The 27120-nt window shown below is 51.8% G+C and overlaps 3 protein-coding genes and 1 long non-coding RNA gene across 6 annotated transcripts in view; 3 read left to right on the top strand and 1 right to left on the bottom strand.

Annotated features, from left to right (window-relative positions):
- The first annotated feature begins 151 nt into the window (after positions 1 to 151).
- On the top strand, positions 152 to 4042 carry Rita1 (RBPJ interacting and tubulin associated 1). The gene is made up of 3 exons (XM_006970787.4): positions 152 to 478; positions 1047 to 1417; positions 3191 to 4042. Exons 2-3 carry the CDS (start codon positions 1149 to 1151, stop codon positions 3696 to 3698), a joined length of 777 nt encoding a protein of 258 aa, XP_006970849.1. The 5' UTR covers positions 152 to 478; positions 1047 to 1148; the 3' UTR covers positions 3699 to 4042.
- Positions 4043 to 5752: 1710 nt separating this feature from the next.
- Drc10 (dynein regulatory complex subunit 10) lies at positions 5753 to 24461 on the bottom strand. The gene is made up of 5 exons (XM_042268094.2): positions 24174 to 24461; positions 12998 to 13813; positions 10745 to 10978; positions 8983 to 9054; positions 5753 to 6765 (listed from the first exon to the last, which is right to left on the bottom strand). The coding sequence occupies exons 2-5, from the start codon at positions 13718 to 13720 to the stop codon at positions 6412 to 6414; spliced, it is 1383 nt and encodes a 460-aa protein (XP_042124028.1). The 5' UTR covers positions 13721 to 13813; positions 24174 to 24461; the 3' UTR covers positions 5753 to 6411.
- LOC143270352 (uncharacterized) lies at positions 14252 to 17871 on the top strand. Its single transcript, XR_013047506.1, has 3 exons — positions 14252 to 14283; positions 16795 to 16930; positions 17597 to 17871. It is a non-coding gene; the product is annotated as an uncharacterized LOC143270352 (long non-coding RNA).
- A 103-nt stretch (positions 24462 to 24564) lies between the features above and the next one.
- The window catches only part of Tpcn1 (two pore segment channel 1), a 59036-nt gene continuing 56480 nt past the window's right edge, over positions 24565 to 27120 (top strand). The window contains exon 1 of one of the 3 annotated variants that reach the window (XM_006970789.4): positions 24565 to 24751. The gene's annotated coding sequence lies outside the window, so the exon portion shown is untranslated. Of the gene's footprint in view, positions 24752 to 24825; positions 25735 to 27120 lie in introns of those variants that run through there. The other 2 variants (XR_013047505.1, XM_076560080.1) reach the window with 2 other exon arrangements.

Raw genomic sequence — 27120 nt, 5'->3', positions numbered from 1 at the left:
AGTCTGAGGGACGTGCCGTCTGAGCGGGTGGAAGGACTTGAGGAATGTACCAACTATGCAGGGCCGGACCCTGAGAGACGGGGCGGGGCGGGGGGACCTAAGGAACGTACCAACGAAACGGGGGGTGTGGCCTGCAGAACGTACCATCCGCACGGGGGCGGGGTCTAGGGGCCGGGCCAGCGCTCCTGTTGCCCAGCGCGCGATGAGCGTGGGCGCGTGTCGCTGTGGCTCCACTGCGGGGAAATTGTGGCGGAGCCGGAGCTTGCTGGCTGGCCAGAGGCCTCAGTAGGAACATCGCCGGGAAAGGAGTCCCCGTGATGCCTGCGCTTTCAGCTTTGTAGACTGGCTGGTGCATGGTACTCCGCTGTTTGGAATCTTTGAGTTGTGGTCGGAAAAAAAATGGATGTAATCTTCGAGAGAGAACGGGGCTGTGGGCGAAGACTAGAACGCACTACGTTTGCAAAGTGCTTTGCCGAAGGTAGGCGTGGGAGCGAGAGCGGCTTGGGAGCCCCTTTCCCCGCCTCCCACCATAGTTTGTTTTTCTGGTTGGTGCCATCCCCCTTGTACGCCCGTAGTCGTACTGTAAATATTTGTTGTGCATACACTGTAGGCTGAAAGTGTGTACCTATTTATTCATTAAATATTTGCCGACGGCGTGCTTCCCTGTCTTGACAACTAAAAAGAACGAAGTGCCTGCTTAGCCTGCATCGTGCACAGACCACGGGGTTCGAACCCATGAGCCTCAGACGCCAGGCATTCATGCAGTTAGTTCCTCGTGGGGAGCAGAAGTAGGAATCAGAGTTGAAGGTTATTCTTGGCTATAGAGTATTGCGAGTTTCAGGCCGGCTGGAGCTACAAGAAACCCCGGGTGGGGGAGGGGCAAAAAAGTGATTCATTTCCAAGACGCTACCTGAATGGTAGTCCCTCTCTGAAAAAGACCTTTCCCTCACCAGGAATAGGCCGTTTGCCCTTGGACTTGAGACTCCAGGTTGCCACTGTTACCTACCTGGCCCTGCTGCTATAGCTCACTCTGACCCTTTCCACAGGGAGCCTTGTAGGCTGAGTCCGGCAGGCAGACCACACCCACTGGCAGGCACCCTTGACCACCGACCGAAGTGAAGATCCTGGTGGAACTGGCCCACGGTGGAATGCAGGCGCTCCACCTTCAGCACCGCGGCCCCGGCGGCTACAGGGTCAAGGCCAGGGCGTCCTATGTGGATGAGACCCTGTTTGGCAGCCCTACCGGAACCCGGCCCGCTCCACCAGACTTTGACCCACCCTGGGTGCAGAACTGTAACAGATCCAGAGGAGTGGGCCCAGGAACACCCAAGGTCTCTCTGGTCAAGAGAGACTGTGAGTCTACCCCTTCCAGGAGCAGCACCCCAAACCTCACACCAAGGAAGAAAAACAAATACAGGTAACAGGGTGGGGGTATGCTAAGGGTGGCTGACTTGGTCTCTTTATTATTATTATTATTATTATATACCCGGCAGAAGCAACTTAGGCCAGAAGGGGTTTAGTCTGGCGGGTGGTTTGGATTGCGCTGTTATAAGAAGTCGCAGCAGTGGGGTCTGGAGACAGCGGGTCACGTGGCATGCTTGCTCGTCTGCACACGGTCTTCCTTCCCTTCAGTCCCAGAGCATCCGACCCCCTCTTCTGACACTCCAGGCACACACGTGGTGCATGGACTTCCGTGCACATAAACCACTGGTACTAAGAGGAAGGTCCGCTGTAGACACGCCCAAGGGCCTGCCTGACTGAGACGCCCCTCTCTGCCGCTCTCCTCCCAGGTGATCCCAGGTCCTGCCAAGTTGACAGTTGAAACTGACCATCACGGTAGCCATCAGGCTACCTGGGACAGCCTGCTGTTCACCTGCTGTGTGGCCGTGGGCAAGCACCTTGACGTCTCTGAGGCGCAGTTTACTCAGATAGTAGAATGAATGTTCCCTTTAAATGGGCGGGGGGATACCGTGGCAGCAGCCAAATGCTTAGGGAGGTCCTGATAAACGGTAGTGTTGGCTGGAGAGATGCCTCAGTGGGTAAAGGTTCCTGTCTCGAGCCGGGCAGTGGTGGCGCACGCCTTTAACCCCAGCACTCGGGAGCCAGAGCCAGGCAGATCTTTGTGAGTTCGAGGCCAGCCTGGGCTACAGAGCGAGATCCAGGAAAGGCGCAAAGCTACACAGAGAAACCCTGTCTCAAAAAAAAAAAGGTTCCTGTCTCAAAAGCCTGATGACCTGTGATTGCCAGAACCTTCCTAAAGGTCGAAGACAGAATGACTCCACAGATCTGTCCTCTGACCTCCACAGGCCCACATATCCACATCATACACACATAGTAATAATGCATTTGAAATATTTTTTTCTTTCAGAGCTGAGGACTGAACCCAGGGCCTTGCGCTTGCTAGGCAAGCGCTCTACCACTGAGCTAAATCCCCAACCCCAATTTAAAATATTTTTAAAGGAAATTCTTGGTTAAAAAAAAAAAACTTCAGGAAAAAAAAAAATTTGCACCTCTGCTGAGCTCATATAGACTTTTTTGAAAAGTACGTTTGTATTTGGTTATTTTTGTATGGGAGGGGTGTGTACTGGTAGAGGTCAAAGGACAATTTATAGGAAATCAGTTCTTTCCTTTTACCATGTGGGTCCTGAGGATCGAACTCGGGTTGTCAGCCTTGGCCACAGGCACCCACACCCACTGAGCCATCTTGCTGGCCCAAGCTCCTATAGGGTTTTTTGTTGTTCCTGAACAACAGCGTGACAGCCGTTTGTGTGGCACTTCACGGGCTTAATTACTCCATTCATCTGGAGCTGAGTAGATTCAGGAGGGTGTCTGTCATTTGGTGCCCAAGACTTGAACGTGGACGGATATTTGCAAGGGCTTCTGGAGTGGTCCCCCGTATACCAAGGAATGGCTGTAGTTAGGATTCTTGATGGTGGGGCTCATATATGAGGTGCTCCAGGGGAGGGTCCCTCTTAGGACTGTTCCCCTCTCCAACATGTCTGTCTCCGGGAGAAGAGGGAGACAGGCCCCAAGCTCCTTTGGGCTAATACGTATGAGCCTATTGAAGAATAAGTCAGGGCCCCCTGAGGGTACCAGACAGGCTCTGACTGCTTCCAGTAGCTGGTGGGCAGTGAGGTTGGAGAGGGCTTCAGTGTGTCTCCCCAGGTCACTGCACCCTTCCCTTTCCCAGGTTGATTGGCCACACCCCATCCTACTGTGATGAATCGCTGTTCGGCTCCCGGCCACAGGGCACCAACAAGGAGGGGTCTCGGACAGCCATAGGAGATGCTGCTAAGCTCCGGACCCTTTTCTGGACACCACCAGCCACCCCTAGGGGCGGCCACTCACCTCGCCCCAGGGAGACCCCACTTCGAGCCATTCACCCAGATGGACCCTCCAGGACAGCCTCCAGCGTGGCAACAGGCTCCCAGAAGACATCCCAGGAGGGGTTGGATGCTCCCCGCTCTCTGGGGCGGAGACGTTCCCATTCACTCACCCACCTAAGTGTCCCCAGCATGGGTCATCCAGCTTCCAGTGTCCCCCAGACCAATGGACCTTGGAGTCCCCGGCCTTCCACATCAGGGATGACCGTCCAGAGTCCCCTGGTCACTCCCAAGGCACGGTCAGGCAGTGTTTCTGGGCCAGCTGCCCCTCAACGAGGGGCCGGCTCCCCCAAGCCAAAGCCTCCTTGGAAATGAGGCTCTTACCAGGTAAGCCTTTGGCTCACAGCAAGGACTCAGCTCAGGTGGGATCCTCTGGGGACCAGTGTCTCCAGGGCACCCAAGCACTGGAGAAGCCTCCATGGGGCTCCATGGTGAGGATGGGCCATACTTCCCTTTGTCCTCACAAGCTCAGCCTCTTTCTGCATGGTGCCAAACCCCACCCAGCTTCCTGCTCAGGATTCAGTTTCTATAGGGGTCTGGGGGCCTTAAGGGAGGGAGCTTCCTGGGCTATGTCTGGACCCCAAGGGTGGAATGTGGGGAGACATTATTTTAATATTCATGTATTTATTCCACATATTAAATGTATTTAGTTCATCAAAGCCCAGCAGTGTGTTACTTTTTCCCCCTCAAGTAAAGGGCTCGGTCGATTTAAACAGCTGAGTTAAATAGAAGAAGGAGTGATGTGAGGGTATGGCAGAAATGACAGGGGCTGCTGAGGTCTGAGGACATAGAACTCAAATGATCTAACCTGGTCCTGTCTCTGTCCTGCGACGCCATGCATGGGTAGGTGGATGGTTCTTGCCAGCTCAGGACACAGGGAAAGTCCTTTGCTAGCAATTGTCTTGTTAGGGGGCAGGATGTAGCTCGTGGTAGAGTGTTTGCCTAACATACACGAATGGGGCCCTGGGATCAATCCCAGCAACCTCCGCCCTCAACAGAACAGAAGAGGACTTGGTGATGACCCAGGTGGAAAAGGCACCGAGGCCTGGGCTGCTGGGTACGCTGCACTCCCCTGCGCTGCAGTGGGGTGGAGCCCTGGACCTCAGAGCTTCACTGCGGGTCCTGCATCCTTCCCTGGATGATGGCAATAGGGTCTTGAACCTTTCCTTGTCCCTCTCTCTCCCTGAGCATTTCGGGGAGCCCAGTGGGCATCTCACCATTGTCTGTGTAGCCAGACCCAGGGACATGTGTAATCACCTGCAGAGGTCAGACAGCCGTGTCTGGGCACAGACACACTGCACTTTAGCCATGTAGGAAGCTTCTAGAACTTTCATAGAGGATGGGTTAGTCTACCTCCTGTTTTTTATGCCCCTTCCCTTCGTGTTGATAGACACAGGCTAGAAGTAGAAGCACACATTCTTCTCTCGTCTGCACTAAAGGTCACCTGGAGCCCAGGGCGATGTCACCAGGTTGCTGATCCCAGGCCTGGAATCTGGCTAATACCAGGCTGTGGTGTCAAAGCAGTTGGGGGTGATGGAACAGGAACAGCCTTATGGGAACCACAAAGGGTGCAGGAGGGGGCACTGGAGAGATGATCCAGAAGTTAAGAGTGCTTACTGCTCTTCCAGAGGACCTGGGTTTGGTTCCCAGCACCCACATCAAGTCTCATAACCACCAACAATTCCAGTTCCAAGGGATCTAACACTCTCTGACCTCTGCTGGCATCAGGCATGCATGTGATGGACGTACACACACACACATACACAAACACACACACACACACACACACACACACACACACACACAACCTTTTAAGGAAAAAAGTGGCCAGGTTGTGGTCATGCACGCCTTTAATCCCAGCACTTGGGAGGCAGATCTCTGTGAGTTTGAGACCAGCCTGGTCTACAGAGCTAGTTCTAGGACAGCCAGGAATAGACAAAGAAACCCTGTCTCAAAAAAAAAAAAAAAGAAAGAAAAGAAAAAACAAATGGGGACTGAAGGGTGGCTCATGGGTTAAGAGAACTTAACTGCTCTGTCAGAGGCCCTGAGTTCAGATCTCTGCACCCTCTTCAAGTGGCTCACACACATCTGTAACTCTAGTTCCAATGAATTATGCACCCAGCTCTGGACTCCATGGGCACACCACATAAATAACCCTTTTGTTCTTGTTGTTGTTCTGGTTTTTGTGAGACAGGGTTTCCCCAGGTATCTCTGGCTATCTTAGAACTCACTTTGTAGACCAGGCTAGCCTCGAACTCAGGGATCCTTCTATCTCAGCCTCCCGAGTGGTGGAATTAAAGGCAAGGCATGCACTCCCCCACCCCCTTGGCCATTTTGTTTTGTAAACTGAAAGAAGGAGTCAGCCAGAAGAGATGGCCTATGCCTGTAATTTCAGCATTTAGAAATCAAAGGCAGGAGGATCACCATAAGTTCAAGGCCAGCCTGGGCTACATAGGAATACTGTGTCTCAAAGTTGCTGCTGCTGCACCATGGAAGGTACAAGGCCGGGATGCTGGGATGTCAGGGTGATGGGATGCTTACAGAAAGGGCTGTTAGGTTTACATAGAAACCTCGATTTCTGAAATTTTAGCAACCAGTGCTTTTTAAATCCATGCCAACAATCTAAATGCCAAACCAACGTGGCTGCTGCCTTCCTGACAGTTCATAGCGGAGCCGTGGGTGAGTGGACAGTCCCAGGGCAAGCCAGGGCTACCTGCTCATGATCTCTCTGTGGCCTCCACAGTCGCTCCTGGGCTTGGACCAGGGCCTCATTTCTCAATGAAGATGTGGGAGGATGGGGGCTCAAAGCTTGCACCCTTCTCAGGATGCTGTGCCCATGAGCAACACAGTCTCATCTTGGAGAGACATAGACATGTTGAGGGGTGAGCCCTTGAGTATGGCTTAAATGTTCTGTTTGTTTTGGGGGGGTTGTTTTGTTTTTATTTTAGCTCTTTAAAGCTAGGGATGGAAAGGCTGGGGCAGGGTAGGGGCGTGGTTGGGGCGGGGCGTGGGCGGGGCCAGGCGGCGGTCACTTCTTGCCTTTGCCCTTGCCCTTGGCCGCCTTCTCCTTCCCCTTCTCCTCTTTGCCCTTCTCCTTGTCCTTGCCCTTCCCCTTGTCTTTGCCCTTCCCCTTGCCCTTCTTCTTCCTCTTGGACCTGAGCATGGAGCGCACCAGGTACCCCTTCCACACCGCCTGGATGAGCGTGGCGGCCTTCACCATGCGCACCATCTCGCGCTCCGCCTCCACGCGTTTCTTGGAGTTGATCTCACTCTCGGCGCGGATCTGGGCGAACTCCTCCACCAGCACCGCGTGCCTCTCCTTCAGCTCCTCCAGCTGCAGCTTCTCCTCCTTGTGGATGCTCTCCAGGTCCTCGTATTCGTCCTAGGCGAGAGGCAGGACTGGGGGCCCAGCACCTGGCATGGCCTCCCTGCTCCCCGGCTTCCGCCCCAGCCAAGTAGGATGCAGAGCCTGTCTGTACCTGGGCTCACTCCAGGAAGGACCCAACTGAACGGATCTCGGAATGGAGGGAGGAACAAGGGTTGAGAGTTGTGCAAACCTAGGTGTAAGTGCACATGTGAATGCATGTGTGTGTGTGTGTGTGTGTGTGTGTGTGTATTGTAGGCTAAAGGTCAACATCTGGCATCCTCAATCCCTCAATTTTATTTATTTATTTATTTATTTTGGTTTTTCCAGACAGGGTTTCTCTGTGTAGTTTTGTGCCTTTCCTGGAACTCACTCTGTAGACCAGGCCGGCCTCGAACTCACAGAGATCCGCCTGGCTCTGCCTCCCGAGTGCTGGGATTAAAGGCGTGTGCCACCACTGCCCGGCGTCGACCTAATTTTTTTGAGGCAGGCTCTTTCACTGAACCTGGAGCTTGCTGGTGTCACTGGGCTGGCAAATTCCCAGGGTCTGCCTGGCTCTGCCTCCCAGCACTGTGCTTACAACTAACTGCACACTTCGGCGTTTGGCTTCTCGTGGGAGCTGGGGATGCGAATCTGGGTCCTGTGTTTGCCTGGCAAGCAGCCTACTGACTGAGCCAGCTCCCCAGGCCCTGACCCCAGCCTTGAAATCTAGCTTCTCTGCGCCTTTAGGAGATCCCCTTTTAAGCTTCTGGTTTTCCAGACAATTCCAAGTACCCGGGCCAGTTTCTGGGATCACGTGACCTTCCAGCTTCAGTTTGAAAGGCCCCTCACAGATACATGGGCTGGAGGCCTGGTCCCCAGCTAGGTGGCGCTGGTGAGTGGTGACTGAATCATGAAAGCTCCAACCAGTGGGTGGATTCATAGCTGGACAGGAGGAAGGGGCCTTCCGGGAGGAAGTAGTTCTCTGGGGAGTGGACCCTTGAAAGGTATCTTCTTTTCAGTCTGTGTCTCCATCCTCCTCTTCCTCCTCCACCCTTTCCTCCTCTCTCTCCTCCTTCATTCCCAGCCACGCTGAGATGGACATTTCTGCTCCCCTCTCTGTGCCATTCCCACCTCAGGCTCAAGGCAGTGGGGTCAGGTGACCACGGACTGAACTGTCCAAAGCTCTGAGCCCAGACAAACCTTTCTTCCCTTTCTCGGGTGTTTCATCACAGTGGCAGAAAGCTGGCTACTGAGGAGCTGATACCCCACAGTGCCAGGACACAGTGAGGCCGTGGGGAGGGGGAAGGAAAGCCGCCACCAGTGAGGCAGCTTCACAGAGGCTCAGAACAGAGAGATCCGTCTCGGGTGACCCCGAAGAGCCCCTCTGTCTCTCGCCAGCACGGATCCTGTGGCTCTCGGTGGACTCTCTGCAGGGTCTGTGTTGTAGTACTGGACCCTGGTGCTGAACCACCCAGCCCTGTCCCCAGCCACCCAACCTCCGCTGGGACCCGGGGTCAGGCTGAAGGGGGCCCCTGCTTGCCTGGCTCTGACCAGGCTTGGCCTTAGACTGTCTGGTGTGAACCCTCGGCTCTCCAGCCTGGCCACCCAGGTCAGGGCCAGGCGCCACCCATGTCACCTGCAAGTGGGTGGGGCCACACAGGCCCCCACTGCAGGTTGGGACTCTATCTAGCCCTAATTCGGGGCTCAGACGCATTCAGTAATGGTGTCTCATGAGCCCTCCCACCAGGGTCCCAGGACAGACACCACAGCCTGTGTTCCTCATGGTGAGAGACAAACTTAAAAAGGCCAGCTGCTGTCGGGTGACACAGCTGATGAGTGACGTCAGTTTGGAACCTGCAGGTGACCGTGAGACCTGTCCTTACGTCCCTGACTTATCGTGGGGCCCTGGCACCTTTTAGGTGCCCAGCCAGTGCTGAGTGATGGTAGTGGGGTGGACCCCCCCTCTGAACTGGGAGCAGGCAGGAGCTGAGCCAGGCTGGAGGAGGGGACCCCAGGATACAGATATTAGGTGGAGCCACATCCTTCTGGATGGGTCTGGTTTTCACAGTTTCCCACTTTTCAGGTCTTCCTACACTAGACCCTCCACCCCCTGTAGACCTCCCACCACCCACACTTGGACATGCCTCTTGAGGCCAAGAGTCTCCAGGGGGCACTCATACCCAGGCCATCCTGGGCAGCTCCGACCCGAGTCCCATCCCTCCCTACCCCTCAGGCGGAACCCCCAGCACATACCTGCTTCTCACTCATCTCCATGTCGTATTTCTGGATCCAGTTCTCAATTTCTGTCTCCACTTTGTATTTTTTCTTAAACAAAAATAAAAAAAACTCCAGGGTCAGTAATTTGTGGCTCAGTGGGTAGGTCGAGGCACTTAGGACTTGAGTTTAATCCCCTGATCCCACAAGGTGGCAGGAGAGAACTAATAACAGGGCTGTTCTCTGATCTCCACGTAGGCATTGTGGTACATGGACATGCGCATGCGTATGCACACACACACACACACACACACACACACAAACACAGTAATAGAATAACAGTTTGTTTTAAAGGGTCAGCTCCCAGCTGGGGGTGTGGCTCAGAACCTTTGCCTAGCACGAATAAGGTCCTAATTTTAAAAGCTAAATATACGCCAGGCCCACGCCTTTAATCCCAGCACTCTGGAGGCAGAGCCAGGCGGATCTCTGTGAGTTCGAGGCCAGCCTGGTCTCCAAAGTGAGTTTCAGGAAAGGCACAAAGCTACACAGAGAAACCCTGTCTCGAAAAACAAAACAAAACAAAACAAAAAGCTAAATATACAAGAGGCTGGAGAGATGGCTCAGCACTTAAGAGTACCAGTTTCTCTTCCAGAGGACCTGGGTTCAATTCCTAACACCCACATGGTGGCTCACAACCCTCTGTAACTCCAGTTCTAAGGGATCCAACATCCTCTCTGGTCTCTGAGGACAATGCACACATGTGGTCCACAGACGTACCAACAGACACACATGTAGGCAAGACACCCATATACATAAAATAAAAACTCAAAGAAAAAGAGAACACTTGGGCCAGGCATGATAGCACACACCTTTAATCCCAGCACTCCGGAGGCAAAGGCAGGTAGATCTCTGAGTTCAAGGCCAGCCTGGTATACAGAGTGAGTTCCAGGACAGCCAGGGCTACATAAAGAAACCCTGTCTCAAGCCGTGCGGTGGTGGCGCACGCCTTTAATCCCAGCACTCGGGAGGCAGAGGCAGGCGAATTTCTGTGAGTTCGAGGCCAGCCTGGGCTACCAAGTGAGTTCCAGGAAAGGCGCAAAGCTACGCAGAGAAACCCTGTCTTGAAAAACCAAAAAAAAAAAAAAAAAAAAAAAAGCCGGGCGGTGGTGGCGCACGCCTTTAATCCCAGCACTCGGGAGGCAGAGCCAGGCGGATCTCTGTGAGTTCGAGGCCAGCCTGGGCTACCAAGTGAGTTCCAGGAAAGGCGCAAAGCTACACAGAGAAACCCTGTCTCGAAAAACCAAAAAAAAAAAAAAAGAAAAACCAAAAAAAAAAAAAAAGAAAGAAAAGAAAAGAAACCCTGTCTCAGAAAGAAAAAAAGAAAAGAAAGAAAAAATTTCTCCCCAGCCGGGCGGTGGTGGCGCACGCCTTTAATCCCAGCACTTGGGAGGCAGAGCCAGGCGGATCTCTGTGAGTTCGAGGCCAGCCTGGGCTACCAAGTGAGCTCCAGGAAAGGCGCAAAGCTACGCGGAGAAACCCTGTCTCGAAAAACCAAAAAAAAAAAAAAAAAAAAAAAAAATTTCTCCCCATACATAAAGTGGACTGAGATTCTGCCATAGACAGGCATGAAGCAAGACAAGGTCTCCACCACGGTGAACTTTGAGATGGTGGTGAGGGAGGAGCATCCCTCCCCCCCCATCCTTCCCCCCAGGAGATACCACCCATCTTGGGCTTCCCCACTCCCGGGCCAGCCCTGTCCTGCCCTCTCTGCCCCCCCACCACCACCGAGACCTCAGGGCACCTTCCTCAGAGCCTGCTCCACCTCCCGATTCTCCATGACCAGATTGTGGTACTGTGAGCGCAGCGCCAGGATCTCTTGCTGGATCTTGGCCAGCCTGGCCTGCGAGGCCCGGTAATCCATCTTCTGCTGTTTCTCCGCCTCCTGCTTGGTGCGGAGGAGGCTGTTCTCCGAGAACTTGAACACCTGGTGCAGGTGGTTCTTCAGTTCTTGGATCACAAAGTTCTCCTTCTCCACCTACGCCGGGACGAAGGAGGACGGGGCCCCATTGATATCCGCACAGCACCCCCCTACCCCAACCCCCACAATCACCGGGGCAGCTGGCCTTTGGCTGGGCCCTCCCTTAGGGTTCTGAACCAGCCAGGCTTATGCTCATCTCGGGCCCGGGACCACATGCTCCCTTCCATCTAGGAAAGGGGTCAGCAAACACACACTCATAAGCCAGACCCAGACAGCCACGTCTGTCAATAAAGTATTATCGGGGCACAGCCCTTTTGGTCCGATACTGTTCGTGGCTGCTGCCACACTAAGAGCAGAGTCATGTGGAGACCACTGGCCCACTTGAGCCCAGCACGTGGATTGTGTGACCCTTTGGAGATGAGGTATAGAGCAAAAAAAAAAAAAAGCAGGCTGCTGCTGCTCACCTGTGACAAGTGTGCAGGAAAACAGTAGCCTCTGGGGACCCACAGCCATCAAGATATGACAGATTTGAACTGTAACTGACCCCGAGACTCATTATAATACACCAATAGTCAAATCTGGGCGGGGGTGGAGTGGTCAGAACGCACAGACAGGTACACTTGAAGCTGCCTGCAGGACCACTGAATGTTCAAATATTCAAACCTTTCCATAAGATGAAGCACAGCCTGGTGTTCACAGCTGCAGAGTAGCCTGCTGGACCTCTCTGTGCGTGTGCATGTGTGTGCATGTGTGTGCACTCTCGAGTGTCATCCACCTCTCATTGGCCTGGAGCCTGTTGGACAGGCTAGGCTGGCCAGCCACTGGTCTCAGGAGTCCTCCTGTCCCTGACTCCCCAATGCTGAGATTACAGAGGTATGCTACCTTGTCAGCTTAAAAAACAAACAAACAAACAAACAAACAACCCTGGGCTCCAAGGCTCAAACTCAGGTCTCTCAACTTGTACAGAAAGCTTTTTATTCAGAGCATGCCCGGGCTGAGACAGGGTCTCTCTGTGTAACCCTGGCTGTCCTTGAACTCACTCTGTAGACCAGATTGGCCTTGAACTCACAAACATCCGCCTGCCTTTGCCTCCAGAGTGCTGGGATTAAAGGCGTGCGCCACCACCGCCCGGCTATACTTCTTTTTATAATAAGCTTTCACTTTCCTTTTGCTTCAGTACTCTTGGGTTTCAGATTTCTTTCAAGATTTAATATAATTTTAAAATTGTGTGTGTGTGTGTGTGTGTGTGTGTGTGTGTGTGTGTGAATGTGTGTGAATTTGTGCACATGGATGCAGGTACCTGTGGTATCCAGAAGAGGGCGACATCCCTAGGAGCTGGAGTTAAAGGTGTTTGTGAGTTGCTGGACATAGGTACTGGGCACTGAGCTCTTCCGCTCTGCTAGAGCAGTATGTACCTCACGGGTGGTGGCGCACGCCTTTAATCCCAACACTAGGCAGGCACAGGCAGGGAGATCTCTATGAGTTCAAGGCCAGCCTGGTCTGTGGCATTCCAGGCCAGCCAAGGCTGTATACTGAGACAAACAAAGGCTGTCTACCTGTCTTAAACAAAGAAAGGAGCAGGATGCACTTTTAACCCCTGAGTCCTCTCGCCAACCCCTCCCCCATCTGTCTGATGTCTGTTCTACATAAGAGGAAGAACTCACTGAGCTGGTGACACAGACACTTTGTCGCCCCCTGGCTGGGAAGGCCTTCCTCACTTGTCTAGCTCAGTCCCCCTTTCTTTATCCTCCTTGTCTTAGTGGCAATGTCCCTTCGGTCCTTCTGGTCCGAGTTCCGCTCTCTTGTATCATCCCTCCATAGTGCCCTGTCCTTACCCTTCATCATACTTCAAAATAGCAGTCAACTAATTCCTTAATGCCTTCCTTGTGTCCTGTGAGCTCTTGAGGCTGGGTTTATGTAAAGGCATACCTCCTAGTGAGATGATGCTCAGAACAATCTCTATGGAGTAAACGAAGAGAGAGCTATTCGAATCAATGAGAGAAAACCCAAGTCCCCAAGGGTTTGGCCCCTTGGGCGCAGTTCCTCCCGCCACTTGAGGGGTGCTGGGAAGTATACCTCTGCCTCCTTATTCTTCAGCACCTCTGCCAGCTCAGCCTGGAGGCCATCGATGACTTCTTGGTTCCTTTCATTCCTCCGGTTGATGTCCTGAATGAACTGGTTCTTCTCCTTCACTTCCATGGGGCTGGTGATTAGCTTTTCAAAGAGGAAGCCCCGCAGCTCCACCAGGCCGTCAAGGAGGCGCTGGGCCCCTGGGCTTCTGCCTGGCGCCTGCATCTGCACAAGGGTGACGATCTGGGAGTCACTGATGAGGAGCCTCAGGATAGACTTGGTGGAGTCTCGGAACTGGTGTGCCAGCGGCCACAGGCTGGCCCTGCATAGGTCTATGGACAGTAGGCGGTCTCGGTACCAGCCTTCCTCGGCTTCCTGTACTCCTTCTTCCAGACGTTTTTGTTTCTCCTGCAGGATGCTGGCACCCTCCAGCAGGGCCTGGCCAAGGTCCAAGTGTTCTCTCACGGCTCTCACCAAGTCTTCGGGGAACATTCCCTCCAGAGCCTCGGGGTGAGACTCCACGTAGGACATTAGGGTCACCAGGCCCACCTTTTGGATGCCTTCATCCAGGACTGACATGATTCTCTTGGCCTCGATGGTGCTGAGCTTGGATTTGGAGGGGGCCAAGGTCTTCATCGGCACAGCCGGGATTAGGTCCGTCTTCAGTGGGATTCTTTGGATGGCCAGCCCGTGGTAGGAAGGGGCCATACTGAAGACCTCTAACGTCATCTCCGGAGCAGCTGGCTTCGCCTCTGGCTATACCCTGGCACCGAGACGTCGGCCGACTCAAGGCTCTCCTGGCTTTCACAATCTCCAGCAACCCTGCAAAGAAGGGGTAGCTGTTAGGTATGTCACTATGGACCATGATGACCACTGTACAGAACCTGGAAGCTGCTTTTAGCTCTTTGTTTTGGGGTGTGTTTTTTTTTTAATTTAATTTAATTTAATTTAATTTTATTTATTTATTTATTTTTTGGTTTTTTCGAGACAGGGTTTCTCTGTGTAGCTTTGCGCCTTTCCTGGGACTCACTTGGTAGTCCAGGCTGGCCTCGAACTCACAGAGATCCACCTGGCTCTGCCTCCCGAGTGCTGGGATTAAAGGCGTGCGCCACCACCGCCCGGCTTTTAATTTTATTTTTTGAGGTAGGGTCTCTTATAGCCTAGTCCATCCTTACCCCGGATCCAAGTGCTGGGATTACAGGTGTGTACCACCCTGTCAGGCTTATCTTTTAGCATTGTGATGATGCTTGGTGCTTGGCTGAGTCACTGGAGTGAGACGGCTGAGGGTGGAGGTGAGTCCCAGACACACACCAGGCAGGAAGCAGTCACTGTTCTGAGGACCTTCATATGGGGGTTACCCAAGCGGCGGAAACGTAGAGAGGCCAGCTTTAGGCAGCTGAGGTCACCTAGCAGTGTCCACAGCAGGGAGCCACACAGGAAGAAGATGGGAGTGGAGGGTTCAGGGGCAGCGGCAGACCCCAGAGGAGCTGAAGCTGTGGCTGAAGCGAGGTCCAAGCTAAGCAGAGTGTGGAAAATGTGCTCTGCCCCCACCTGCATTTCTTCCACGTTGACCCCACGCCAGCGGGAAACCAACTGAAGAGCCTGGGTCACAGTGTGCTGGGCCAGTGGCCCAGGACACAGAGGAGGCTGGGACAAGGAGCCACAGGTCACAGAGTAGGACGGGATGTGGACGGAGCAAGATGGGTCACAGAGCAGGAGAGGACATGGACACGGTAGAACAGGTCCCAGAGGAAGACATGGATAGGACAGGACACAGACAGAGCTGAACCAGTCCCAGGCAACAATGGGGCCAAAGTAGGCTGGGAGGGTGACACCAGTACACATCAGGAGTATGTATGTTTAGATGTGTGTCGTGTGTGCATACATGTAGGTGTGCATGTCTGTGTAGTGTGTGCATGTATGCTTAGAGTGCATGTGTGTGGGAGTGAGCACGTGTGTGTGGATGTGCGTGTGCATGTGCATGTGTGTGTGTAGTGTGTGCATCTGTGTGTATGTGCGCACACATATTACATGTCCATATGCAGACCAGAGGTAACCACTGGGTGTCTTCATTTATCCATCCATTCCTTGGTTTTTCTTTTTTTTTTTTTTTTTTTTTTTTTTTTTCTTTTTTTTTTTCGAGACAGGGTTTCTCTGTGTAGCTTTGCGCCTTTCCTGGGACTCACTTGGTAGCCCAGGCTGGCCTCGAACTCACAGAGATCCGCCTGCCTCTGCCTCCCGAGTGCTGGGATTAAAGGCGTGCGCCACCACCGCCCGGCCCATTCCTTGGTTTTTGAGACAGGGTCTCTCACTGAACCTGGGCCTCATCAACTCAGGTATGCTGGCTGGCCAGCAAACCCCAGGGCTCCTCTTCCCTCCACCACCCCGATACTAGGACCACACACTGTTGCCGAGGCCCTTGTCTTTTTATGTGAGTGCTGGGGATTGAATTAGCTCATCAGAATGCAGCCATTCACCTCCCCTGGCCCGGCCGGGGGATTTGTGAGTACTGACTTGAAAACTGGGGGGAGGGGGCGGGGGGGGGGGCAATAGCTTCAAAATACAGTTTACAGAAGGTTTAGGGTGTGTGGTAGCTTATAAGCCCAGCACCCAGGAGGCTCAGGCAGGGTGATGGCTGAGAGTTCAAAGCCTGCCTGAGTACAGTCTCCAAACTCCAAAAGTGAATCGGTGGTGGCACACGCCTTTAATCCCAGCACTCAGGAGGCAGAGGCAGGTGGATCTCTGAGTTTCAGGATAGCCTGGTCTAAAGTGAGTTCCAGGACAGCCAGAGCTACATAGTGAGACCCTATCTCAAAAAAAAAAAAAAAAAAAAAAAAATTCCTGTGACTTTGGTAGCACAGTGGCTGTGTGGCAGGACCTTGTAGCGGCCCCACTTGAATCCCAGTCATTGCTGGGGGGCTGGGTATGGTTACTCCTGGGGGCGGGGCCTGGTTCCCTTTGCTGTAAGGTAGGAATCCTTGGGTTCAACAGGAAGCTTGGAGCACCAGGCTCAGACATGGTGAGTCCTCAACAAACAGCTAATATTACATTATAGGCCCAGGGAGACTGAAGTGTGAGTCTGGAACACCATGGTGTCATGTATGAATGCCATCTCCACGTTCAGCCTACCGACAGGCTCCGAGGTCCCCACACTGACCTCCTTAATTGGCCACCATCTTTCCCTTCTCAGAAGAAGTGCCCGCCAACAGAGCAGGGGCTCGTCGGGTTTGTTACACACGGTGGCTAGGGAGGCCCGGAGGGAGTGTGTGTGTGTGTGTGTGTGTGTGTGTGTGTGTGTGTGTGTGTGTGTGTGTGGCGGGGAGAGGACAGAGGACTCACTCCTTGAGTTCCTAGGTGCCAGCACTGGAGGGGTTTCCCTCAGGAAGCAGTGTCCCCCCCGCATCCTAGGCAGTTGCTCTGGTTTGCACGGAACCCACAAGTTCATGTGTTAGAGCGTTGGTCCCCAGCCCATGGCGCCATGGCCATGCAGAGGTGATGGGACCTTTCTTTAAGAGGTGGGGCCTGGAGGGGAGGTTGTTGGGGTTTTCCTTTTGGGGGGGTGAGTGTTGAGACAGAGACTTACTGTGTAGCCTTGGCTGACCTGAAAGTCACTATGTAGACCAGGCTGGCCCTGAACTCGCCGAGATCCTCCTGCTTCTGCCTCTGGCCCCTGAGTGTTGGGATTAACCTGGCTGGCGCAAGGTTCTTAGGTGGCTGGGGCTGTGCCCTTGAAGGGGACACTCACGCTGTCTCTCTGTCTCTTTCTCTCTGTCTCTCCCCCGCCCCACCTCTCCAATTGGAAGCGAGCAAGCTTCTCCCTCACTGGCTTGTTCTGCCATGATGTGATGCACTGTCCGGCCACAGCGTCCAAAACGGAGGAGCCACCAGCCACAGCCCAGACGAGCCTCATAAGTCATTCACCTCAGGGACTTTGTCAAGGTAAGACAGCTGACTAATACAGTAGTCTTGGTGGGACTGTCCATCAAGTATTCCTGTCCACTGTTTCAGCGGAGCCAGGACTCTGCCTGAGGGGAAACCACGGGGGTGGGAATCGCCAAGCTCCCGGCTCCTTCCTGAAGACCCTACAAATCCAGACCTGAAGTGTGTGTGTGTGTGGGGGGGGGGTGGTGGTGGTGGACGGACACGACCTTCTTGGCTTCTGTCTGAGTTCTGAAGCCTGGTCGGTCAGCGTTGGCTTTCATTGCTACGCTCAGCCTCTACATGTTTCTGTTGTTTGTGATCGGGAAAGGCTCAGCTGATCAAATATTCAACCAGAGAGCCTCTTAGGTGATCGAACAGCATGGGAGCTGATGATGACGGTCACAGGGACCCAGATAAAGATGGTGGGGGAGAAAGAGCTATGCAAAGCCACGGGAGACTATCTTTAGTTCAACAGACCGCAGACAGCGAGGCGATTGAGTAAGTCTCTAATATGTCTAAGGACAGAGGAGAGAGGCGCCAGATCTGTTGTGAAGGATGGGAGGCCCCTTGCTTGGCTAGACAAAACATGTCCAGAGTCAGGACCTTCTTAAAGGCTGAAGACCCAAGGCGGCACCATCTTGCTTCCCTGGGACTCATTCCCACTTCCTGCTCTCTCATCCACAGAGTGAGTTCCCCAGGGGCCTTTTCCTGACTCTAGAGTGTTCTGGGCAACTGTGGAGCCTCTCCCCGGCCCCTCTGAGGATGAAGGGTCCCTGCCCCGAGGCCACAGGGTGAAGGAAGGAAGTGCTGGATGGACACACGTTTCCATGTCGTCCTCAGAGTTTTCCAGGCATCAATCAAGACTCCCAGGATTCTTGGGGGACGAAGGCTGGAAACTCAGAGCCACGGGGAATGTTTCCAATTTGCTTTCAGCCAAATTGCCTCTTTTGCTTTAAAGGGCAAGCTTGTTTTCTTTGATTACCAGGACGCCCTTCAGCTCTTGACAGCTCATTTGGGTGAACAGGGGAAGGGGAAGGTGTGGGGAGAGGGGTGAATGATGACGCCAGCGAAAACTCCCCGAGAATCTTTTCCCCTGAATTCTAATGAGTCTTCCATGTCCTTTCTGATGCCACCAACCTTCATATTGAAATTGTTGTCAACCCAGCGTCCCCTTTTAAAGCTTCCCGCCCTGAGAGTCAAGCAGGGCTGCAGATACACCAGGTTTTAATTGCCATGATATTCTATTGATTTATCTTTATCATGCAAATAGGCCTGTTAGATATTTATTACTGCGCTCCTCTCTTGAAAAAAAAAAATGTTTTGAGCTAAAGGACCCCCCCCACACACACACACACACTTGGAAAGAAGACGAAAGAAACCTGTGACTATTTCACACTATTTCCAATACTGGCTGTGGGAGGTCGGGGTAGGGAGAAGAGTGTCTTGGCTTAAGGACCTTTTTTGTAATACTGGCCAGTGTTAGAAGTTACCTATGTGCCCAACTGTCCTAAATGCACCCGTGACCTCAGCACTCTGGAGGTGGGGGCAGGAGAATCACAAGTTCACGACCATCCTTGGCTACACAGTGAGTTGAAGGCTATCCTGGGCTACATAGGGAGACTCTGTCTCAAGCAAAATTACAAAACAACAAAACAAAACAAGAAGTACTTTCTATTGATGAGTTCCTTTGGTCCTTATAGCCCTGCAAGGTCATCTTTTTCACAGACAAGAAAAGGGAGCTGAGAGCAGTACAGGAGTCCAGTCAGTCATGAGAAGAGCAGTACAGGAGTCCAGTCAGTCATGAGAAGAGCAGTACAGGAGTCCAGTCAGTCATGAGAAGAGCAGTACAGGAGCCCAGTCAGTCATGAGAAGAGCAGTACAGGAGTCCAGTCAGTCATGAGAAGAGCAGTACAGGAGTCCAGTCAGTCATGAGAAGAGCAGTACAGGAGCCCAGTCAGTCATGAGAAGAGCAGTACAGGAGCCCAGTCAGTCATGAGAAGAGCAGTACAGGAGTCCAGTCAGTCATGAGAAGAGCAGTACAGGAGTCCAGTCAGTCATGAGAAGAGCAGTACAGGAGTCCAGTCAGTCATGAGAAGAGCAGTACAGGAGTCCAGTCAGTCATGAGAAGAGCAGTACAGGAGTCCAGTCAGTCATGAGAAGAGCAGTACAGGAGGCTAGTCAGTCATGAGAAGAGCAGTACAGGAGTCCAGTCAGTCATGAGAAGAGCAGTACAGGAGTCCAGTCAGTCATGAGAAGAGCAGTACAGGAGTCCAGTCAGTCATGAGAAGAGCAGTACAGGAGTCCAGTCAATCATGAGAAGAGCAGTACAGGAGTCCAGTCAGTCATGAGAAGAGCAGTACAGGAGTCCAGTCAGTCATGAGGAAATCTTCCACTCCTGGTTGGTGTGTTAGGTCAGTGGATAAAGATGCTTGCTTGCTACCAAAACTGAGAACCTGAGTTTGATCCCCAGAATCTATGCTGTAAGGAGAAAACCAACTCTCAAGAGCTGTCCTTGATCTCCACACATGTGCATTGGTATGACAGCACTCACACACATGCATCATGCACAAAATAATAATAACAACAACAACAATAATAAGTAGTAGCAGTAGAAGAAGGAAAACTTTTATCCTAAGCAGTTATCACATAGTAAATGCCCAGTGAACACATGGGTGTTGGTAAATGAGGAGACGGTGGTCCTGCCTTCCCATCATTTCCTGCAGGATGATGCAGATGCAGTACTGAGTTCACAAGCCAGATCATGTCCTCACTTAGAGACAGACAACAATGTCACCTGGGCTTGTTTCTTGTTTGCTAGACAGGATCTCACTATGTTGCCCAGTCTGGCCTTGACCAACTGATGCCCTGCCTCAGCCTCCCAAGTAGCTGGACACTGCATCTTGTCGATTTTATCTGGTTCTGAAGACCCCTGGGATGGGCTGTGGCAATGGAGCTGGAGGTAGACCCGCCAAAAGACAGGATCTTGGCTGTGGCCAGAGGCTCCAGTGCTTCAGAGACAGGGCAGTGGCCCGTCACAACTGGGGATAGATGTTCACATTGCTGTTTGCAGTGGCCAACCTTCTGCAGCTTGGGACAGACCTTCGCATGGTCACCCGACCTTCTACAGGTTCCAAAGTGAATAGGGAAGCCAGGGGCTCACTGTGTGGTAACGGAGTTCACTTGGAGCCCAGTCCCTGTGGCTCCCAACCAGTCATATGGGTTTGGATGAGTTGACTATCCTCTCTAAGCTTTGGCTGCCCCATCGTAAAATGGGGACAGACAGGGGACTTTACAGAACTCTTGTGTGAACATAATACCGCCAAACATGTCCAGCTTTTATGACTTTTATTACTAACACTAAAATGACAGGCGAGAGCTATAGAGGTGGCTCAGTGGTTAAGAGTGCCTGTTACTCTTGCAGGGGACCAGGGTTGGTTCTCAGCACCCACAAGAAGGCTCATAGCCGCTCTTTGGAGTTCTCGTTCCAAAGGATCCAGTGCCCTCTTCTGTCCTCTAATAGTACTGCACACATGATGCACATACATACATACATACACACACCCAGGCAAAACATTCATATACATGAAATTAAAAAAAAAAAGTCTAAAAGAGGGGGCTGGAGAGATGGCACAGAGGTTAAGAGCACTGACTGCCCTTCCAGAGGACCTGGGTTCAATTCCCAGCACCCACATGGCAGCTCACAACTGTCTGTAATTCCAGTTCCAGGGGATCAGATGATACCCTCATACAGACAGACATTAAATAAATAAATCATTTTAAAAAATCTAAAAGAAAGGAAGGAATCCTAAAGTATGACTATGGCACATCATTCTGCAGACTCAACAGAGGCAGGAGATGCTGGGGGTGTTAAGTCCCAGGTTCAGAGAAAACCCCCTGCCTCCTAGGAACAATCAGAGAGTTCCAGAGGACACTGAATCCTCTTCTGGGTTCCACATCAGATGGTTTGAGTTCCTGTCTTGGTCACGGTATGCTTTAGAAATGTGCATTTCTGGTCACACATGACTGTACGATGGATGATTTTGGTCTTTCAAAAAGAATGAAGGGCTAGGGGTGGTGTGTCTGTTTAGCATGTGTGAGGTTCTGGGTTCTATCACAGCACTAATACACACACACACACACACACACACACACACGTGTACACACATAAACACACACTAAGTAAATGAAACAGAATTTAAAATACAGGCCAGAAGCTGGGGTAGAGTGGGATGTGGTGGCGCACACCTTTAATCCCAGCACTCCGGAGGCAGAGGCAGGTGGATCTCTATGAGTTCAAGACCAGCCTGGTCTACAGAGTGAGTTCCAGGACAGCCAGGACTGTTACTAGAGAAACCCTGTCTCAGTAAAACAAAACAACAAAACAAAACCTTCTTCATCTTTAAAAAATATCAATTACCAGAGTGTAGACTATCAATATTATAAACAAATGTAGGAAGCACAGAATTTGTGTTTGCCTGGAGTTTTGGCACTGGAGACTAGGCCTTTTTTTTGGTTTTTTTTTTTTTTTTAAAGTTTTTTTTTTTTTTTTTTTTTTAAGATTTATTTATTTATTATGTATACAGCATGTATGACTGCAGGCCAGAAGAGGGCACCAGATCTCATTATAGATGGTTGTGAGCCACCATGTGGTTGCTGGGAATTGAACTCAGGACCTCTGGAAGAGCAGTCTGTGCTCTTAACCTCTGAGCCATCCCTCCAGCTCCTTTTTTTGGTTTTTTGAGACAGGGTTTCTCTGTGTAGTTTTGCTGCCTGTCCTGGATCTCTCTCTGTAGACCAGGCTGACCTCGAAATCACAGAGATCGCCTGGTTTTGCCTCCTGAGTACTGGAGCTAAAGGTTTACGCCACCACCGCTTGGCTGTTTAATTTTAAATTTAAGGTTAAAAAAAAAAAACAAAACTCAGAACAAAACAAATAAGGAAAAAACTTAAGGCCACACATGTTCAGCATACCCAGTGCCACCCAACTGCATTTTTAAATAATTTATTTATTTTTATTTTATGTTTATTGTTGTTTTGCCTGCACATATGTCTGTATGAGGGTGTTGGATCCCCTGGAACAGAAGTTACAGACAGTTACGAGCTGCCATATGGTTGCTGGGAATTGAACTGGGGTCCTCTGGAAGAGTAGCCAGTGCTCTTAACCACTGAGTCATTTCTTCAGCCTGAGCCTGCATTATTCTTTTTTTTTTTTTAATTTTTAAAAGATTTATTTATTTATTTATGTATACAGTGTTCTGCCTACATGCCTGCAGGCCAGATGAGGACACCAGATCTCATTGAAGATGGTTGTAAGCCACCATGTGGTTGTTGGGAATTGAACTCAGGATCTTTGGAAGAGCAGCCAGTGCTCTTAACCTCTGAGCCATCTGTCCAGCCCACATTATTCTTTTATAATTAAACTTGTTCTGAGAAATTTTAGAAGGAAAATGCATTTCTTTGTCAATTAAAAGAAAAAAGTCACCTGCATTTGAAAGCGTTAGGTTTAAAATATTTTCATTGGCTACAGGATCTAGCCTGTTGCTATCGTTGCTATAACAAAAGCTGAGGTTGAAAGATACTTTCCCCTGATGCTCTGTTTCAAATGTTCTCGATTTTAAATCACTTTTAATTTCAAGAACCCTCACTAGGACCTCAAAGGAAAACTGTGTCTATGTGTTGGGGTGGGGTATGTGCATGTGAGTTGCAGGTGTTTATGGGGCCAGAAGAGGGCGCTAGATCACCTGGAGGTGGAATTACAGACAGTTGTGAACCACTTGATGTGGGTGTTGGGAACTGGGGATCCTCTGCAAAAGCTGTGTGTGCTCTTAACGAGCAAGCCATCTCTCCAGCCCCCCTCTTTAAGAGAGAGCATTTCATGCAGCTCAGGCCGCCTCCACCATCCCCAATAAGCACTCAGTAAACCCAGGTTAAATATGTGAATGTTTTCCGTATGGGCCAAGAAAATGTCCCTGGAAACATTTTGACAGGAAGAGTTAAGGTAGAGTGAGTCATGTTGGGGAATCACCGCAGTTAGCCGAGCAGTCACCCTGTGGCTGAACCTGTGCCAGTGAACTCTTCACTGCCTCGCCTCTCATTCAGCCTTCCCAAGAAACTCTTCCTCCTCTTCAGAGTGCACCAGGAAACCACATTTTAAATATATGAGCTAATTTTTAAAGTTAGCACCAAAGACAAAATTCTGTGTACAATCAAAATAACCAGGGTAGAGAGATGGCTTGGGGGGGGGGGCTGTCTTAATAGCCCTGTCTGCTCTTGCAGAGGAGCCAGGCTTTGGTTCCTAGCATATACACAGTGGCTCACAACCACCTGTAACTTCAGCTCCAGGGGATCCCATGCCCTTTCTGGCCTCCTCCGTCACAGCGCACACATTATACACATACATACACACGCAGGCCTCACAGATACACATAAAATAAGAATAAACAAATCTTTAAATTGTTTTTTTTTTTTCTTCAAGAGTGTGTACAGCTCTTTCAGAGGACCTGAGTTTAGTTCCCAGCACTTACGTTCGGCAGCTCACAACTGCCTGCCTGCCAGTAACTTCAGCTCCAGGCTAGAGGGGATCCAAAACCCCTTCCTGGACTCACAAGCGCGTAACCCACCAACACACAGAGAGTGGTCAAAATAATAAAAACAAATCTTCAACCAACAAGTAACAATAAAGAAATAAAACAACAACAACAACAACAAAACTAACAAGGTCAGGCGCAGTGGCACACGCCTTAATCCCAGCACTCAGAGGCAGGGGCAGGTGGATCTCTGTGAGTTCGAGGCCAGCCTGGGCTACAGAGCGAGTTCCAGGCCAACCAGAGCTACATAACGAGACCTGGTCTCAAAAACAAAACAACAAACCCTTAATTTAAGCATACACTGAGGGGGGGATCCTGCACAGGGCAAGCTCGCCTCAGAACATAGGGTCCTTAGTGGGGACAGTGGGTGCTTAAGAAACCAACCCACTTTCTTACTTGAACTAAGTTCACCCGGATGTCTACATAAATGGTACCACGGAGGGATAAGGGGCGGAGCCATGAAATGACAGGTGATGGGACAGGAGACTGGACCATCAAAAGAGGATGCTCGGTGGTCCTTGCAGGAGGCCTAGAAGAGGCCTGGACCGAGGCAGGGCAGGGGAGTGAGGCCCTGGAGCTAAACGGGCTGGCAGTAGGACACGGACCCCTCCAGGGGGTCACTGGACGTGGCGCACACGGCACGCAGCCCCGGGGCTTCCCCCGCTGCCACTCACCGGCACCTCAAACTGCAAGCAAGTTTCTCTGCCCACGGTTCACCATCTCCGCGGCTCCTGTGTTGCTAGGTTACGCGCCAATCTTAGAAGGCGGGGCTCTGTGTTTGACGGACCTCCTTTTTCACCATTCAACTCCTACTCGGGCGGCCTTGGCTCCGCCTTCTGAGCGATGACCAATCAAAATCATCGTACCTCTGACGTTTCTCCAATGGAAAGACCCGGGATTCTCGTTGGTTGAGCGAGTAAGGCGGGGAAAGGAGTGGGCCTTCCTCGCCCCGCCCCCGCCTCGGGAGGAGGGACGTGAGAACGGTGAGTGACGTGCGGATTACCCTGTCAAATTTCATTGCGGCCTCTCTGTTGGCCAATGGGCCGTGGTTTGGGGTCGTGGGGCGGGGCTTGCGGGGCTGAGTGACCGGAGTCGGCGGATGCAAGGGCTGGCGCAGCTGCCGCTGTGGCAGCGGTGAGGCGGCGGTGGCGGCTGCAGCGGCTCCGCTGTCGGGATATTGGCCGCGGCGGCTGCGGGCTGAGCTGCGTTGTGCAGACCCGGTTGCACGGTGCGGGATCCCGGGACGGCGCGTGTAAGAATCGGAGGGGTGCGCCGGCTTGGCTCGAGGACAGGGGTCAGGGGTCAGAGGGCGCAGAGAAGGGGCTGAGACGGGGCGCTCCCGACGCCCGAGGCGGGGCCTGGGGAGGTTGCCCGCGTGCTTCTCCCCATGCACATCCACTTCTCCCTGCACCTTGCTCTTTGCCTTGGCTTCCTGGGGCGACCCGGCGGGGAGCGCGGGGACCTGGAGCCCCCCGCGCATTCCTTCTCCTCCTCCCTTCCCTCCCCGCTCACCTCCCGGCTGTGACCTCTTGTGACCCGGCCGGGGACTCCTGCTTGGGTCAGCCTGCTTCGGGAGACCAGACAGCGGGGTGGCAGCTAGCTCTGTGATCCCGGGACCTTACTCCAGGGGTGATTTCCCTCCCCCCCCCCCCGGGGGTGACCCTCTGGGTCCTCTCTAGAGTGAAAACCGAAGTCTGCCGTAGGGCAAGACCCGAGGAGCCCCGAGTTCTGCCTCTTGGGTCTGCTGTGTGACCTTGGACAGTTTCCTTCCCTCTGGGCCTCCTTTCTTTCTCTTTAAAAAGTCATAGGCTCGTTGGGAGGAGGATGGCAACTTCAAGGCTATCCAAGACTAGACAGGACTATCCCTGTTTCAAAAGACAAAAAGAGAAAGGGATGGCTGGATCTCACTTAAGTGGCGTGCAGTTTCTAGGAATAGTTAGTTACGTGGGAAGTGCCTCAGTTCGTGCCACTTGCTTTCCAGTCGGCCTGAAGGAACTTGTGGTTGTTGACTCACGAGAGATGAGTTGGCCACGCTAGCTAACCCGGGCTCCACCGAGGGCAGAGCTGCTGAGTCTGAGCCAGGAGATTGTTTCCTGTGGGTGAGGTCTCGGCTGTGCGCTGTAGATATTTAGTGGCCTCTTTGGACTCCCTCGAGACCATTCCCAAGTTGTGACGCCAGAAATATTTCTAGACGGTGGGGTTGACAAAGTCACACACCAGCCTGGAGCCATTGAGGTAAGACAGGGCTCGCAAGAATGGAGTCATACGTTCAGCAGTTTAAAACGGGAAACCCATTAGCTATGAGGATACTAGTAAAAAAAAAAAAAAAAAAAAAGAAACCTGTTATGAGTTGGGAGAGTTTCTTGCCTTCCAGAAAAATAGAAGAGTGCGCTGTCCCAGCCTTCTGGGGCTTCAAGGAAGTATGTTAGGTGAGTGAGCCTAGCCAGTACAAGGTGCTGGGTGAGGAGAAAGTTAAGTCAGGCTACAAAACACAGCCCAGCTCCTTAGTCAGAAATGATGGTATCTTGTGGTAGTTCCTCTCTTGTCTCGCCCCTTCCTGAGATTTCAAAGCAAAATAAATCCCCCAATCTGGAGGAAAAAGGAACAAACAAAACCAACAAAAACAAACTCCACTTGCAGGAAGTTTACTGGGCAGAGAATTGCATGCTTAGCTGGCTGCAGCTTGCTTAGCTGGCTGCAGCGTGGTGTTTATCTCTCCTGCCGCCTCGGCTGAAAGAAACCTGCTGTGGGTGTCTGTTGGATGAGGAGGCATTGCCCAGTTACCCTGCTTGGGTTGGAGTCATAATCTATCCTGTGGCACCGGCCACAGCTGGAGGCTGCTGTTTCCAAGTTCAAAGGTCTCCGGGCGGATCTGCTGAGCCCTGCTTTTCCTTTCAACTCTGTAAGCAGAAGTGGGATGTATGAACAACCACTCTTAACACACCAGTTCTTTTTTAAGCCTGGAGGGAAGGATGCGTCCTTTGAAAAGGACTCAGATTTCCAAGTTGTAAAAAATAAAAAAATAAAAAAAAAAAATAAAAATGTGCAGGTCCCCCTTCCTGATCAAACATCCCCCTCGAGGAGGTGCATACAAGAACAATGCCTGTCGGCCACCAGCAAAGCCAGGGTGATCTTACGCATTCCCAAGAGGGCACTTAACAAAGCTAAAGTGGAAGTTGTTCACAAACATAAGAGAAACCAGGGCAAGCTTGGAGAGCCGGACACACTCACTTTTTATTTCTGTTGTCTGAGGCCAGGACCTGGGCACTTAGAAGGCACTGTAGGTGGTAGAATGGCTAGGGGTGTGGGCGAGGCAAAGCTTGCCTTTCTGGCTGTGGGTTCTCAGGCAGGTTACCTAATGTCTCTGTCCCTCTCTGATGTGTAGGGCTGTTCTTGGATTTCGCTCAACTAGTTGTAAATCGCTAGTAGGGTCTCAGGCATAGTTTGAGTATTCTTTGAAGGTGCACTGCTATTATTATTATTATTATCGTTATAAATTGTGTTCCCTTTAGAAACCTTTACAAAGCACAGAAATGAGTACAAAATAGGGTAGTTTTGATCACGCTAGTCCCATTCTTTCTTCTCCAGAGATGGTTACCTCTGTGTTTGTTCTTACAGGAA

The sequence above is a fragment of the Peromyscus maniculatus genome, chromosome 23, assembly GCF_049852395.1.
Source record: "Peromyscus maniculatus bairdii isolate BWxNUB_F1_BW_parent chromosome 23, HU_Pman_BW_mat_3.1, whole genome shotgun sequence".
NCBI lineage: Eukaryota > Metazoa > Chordata > Mammalia > Rodentia > Cricetidae > Peromyscus > Peromyscus maniculatus.
This window is presented reverse-complemented; position numbering and strand designations above follow the sequence as displayed.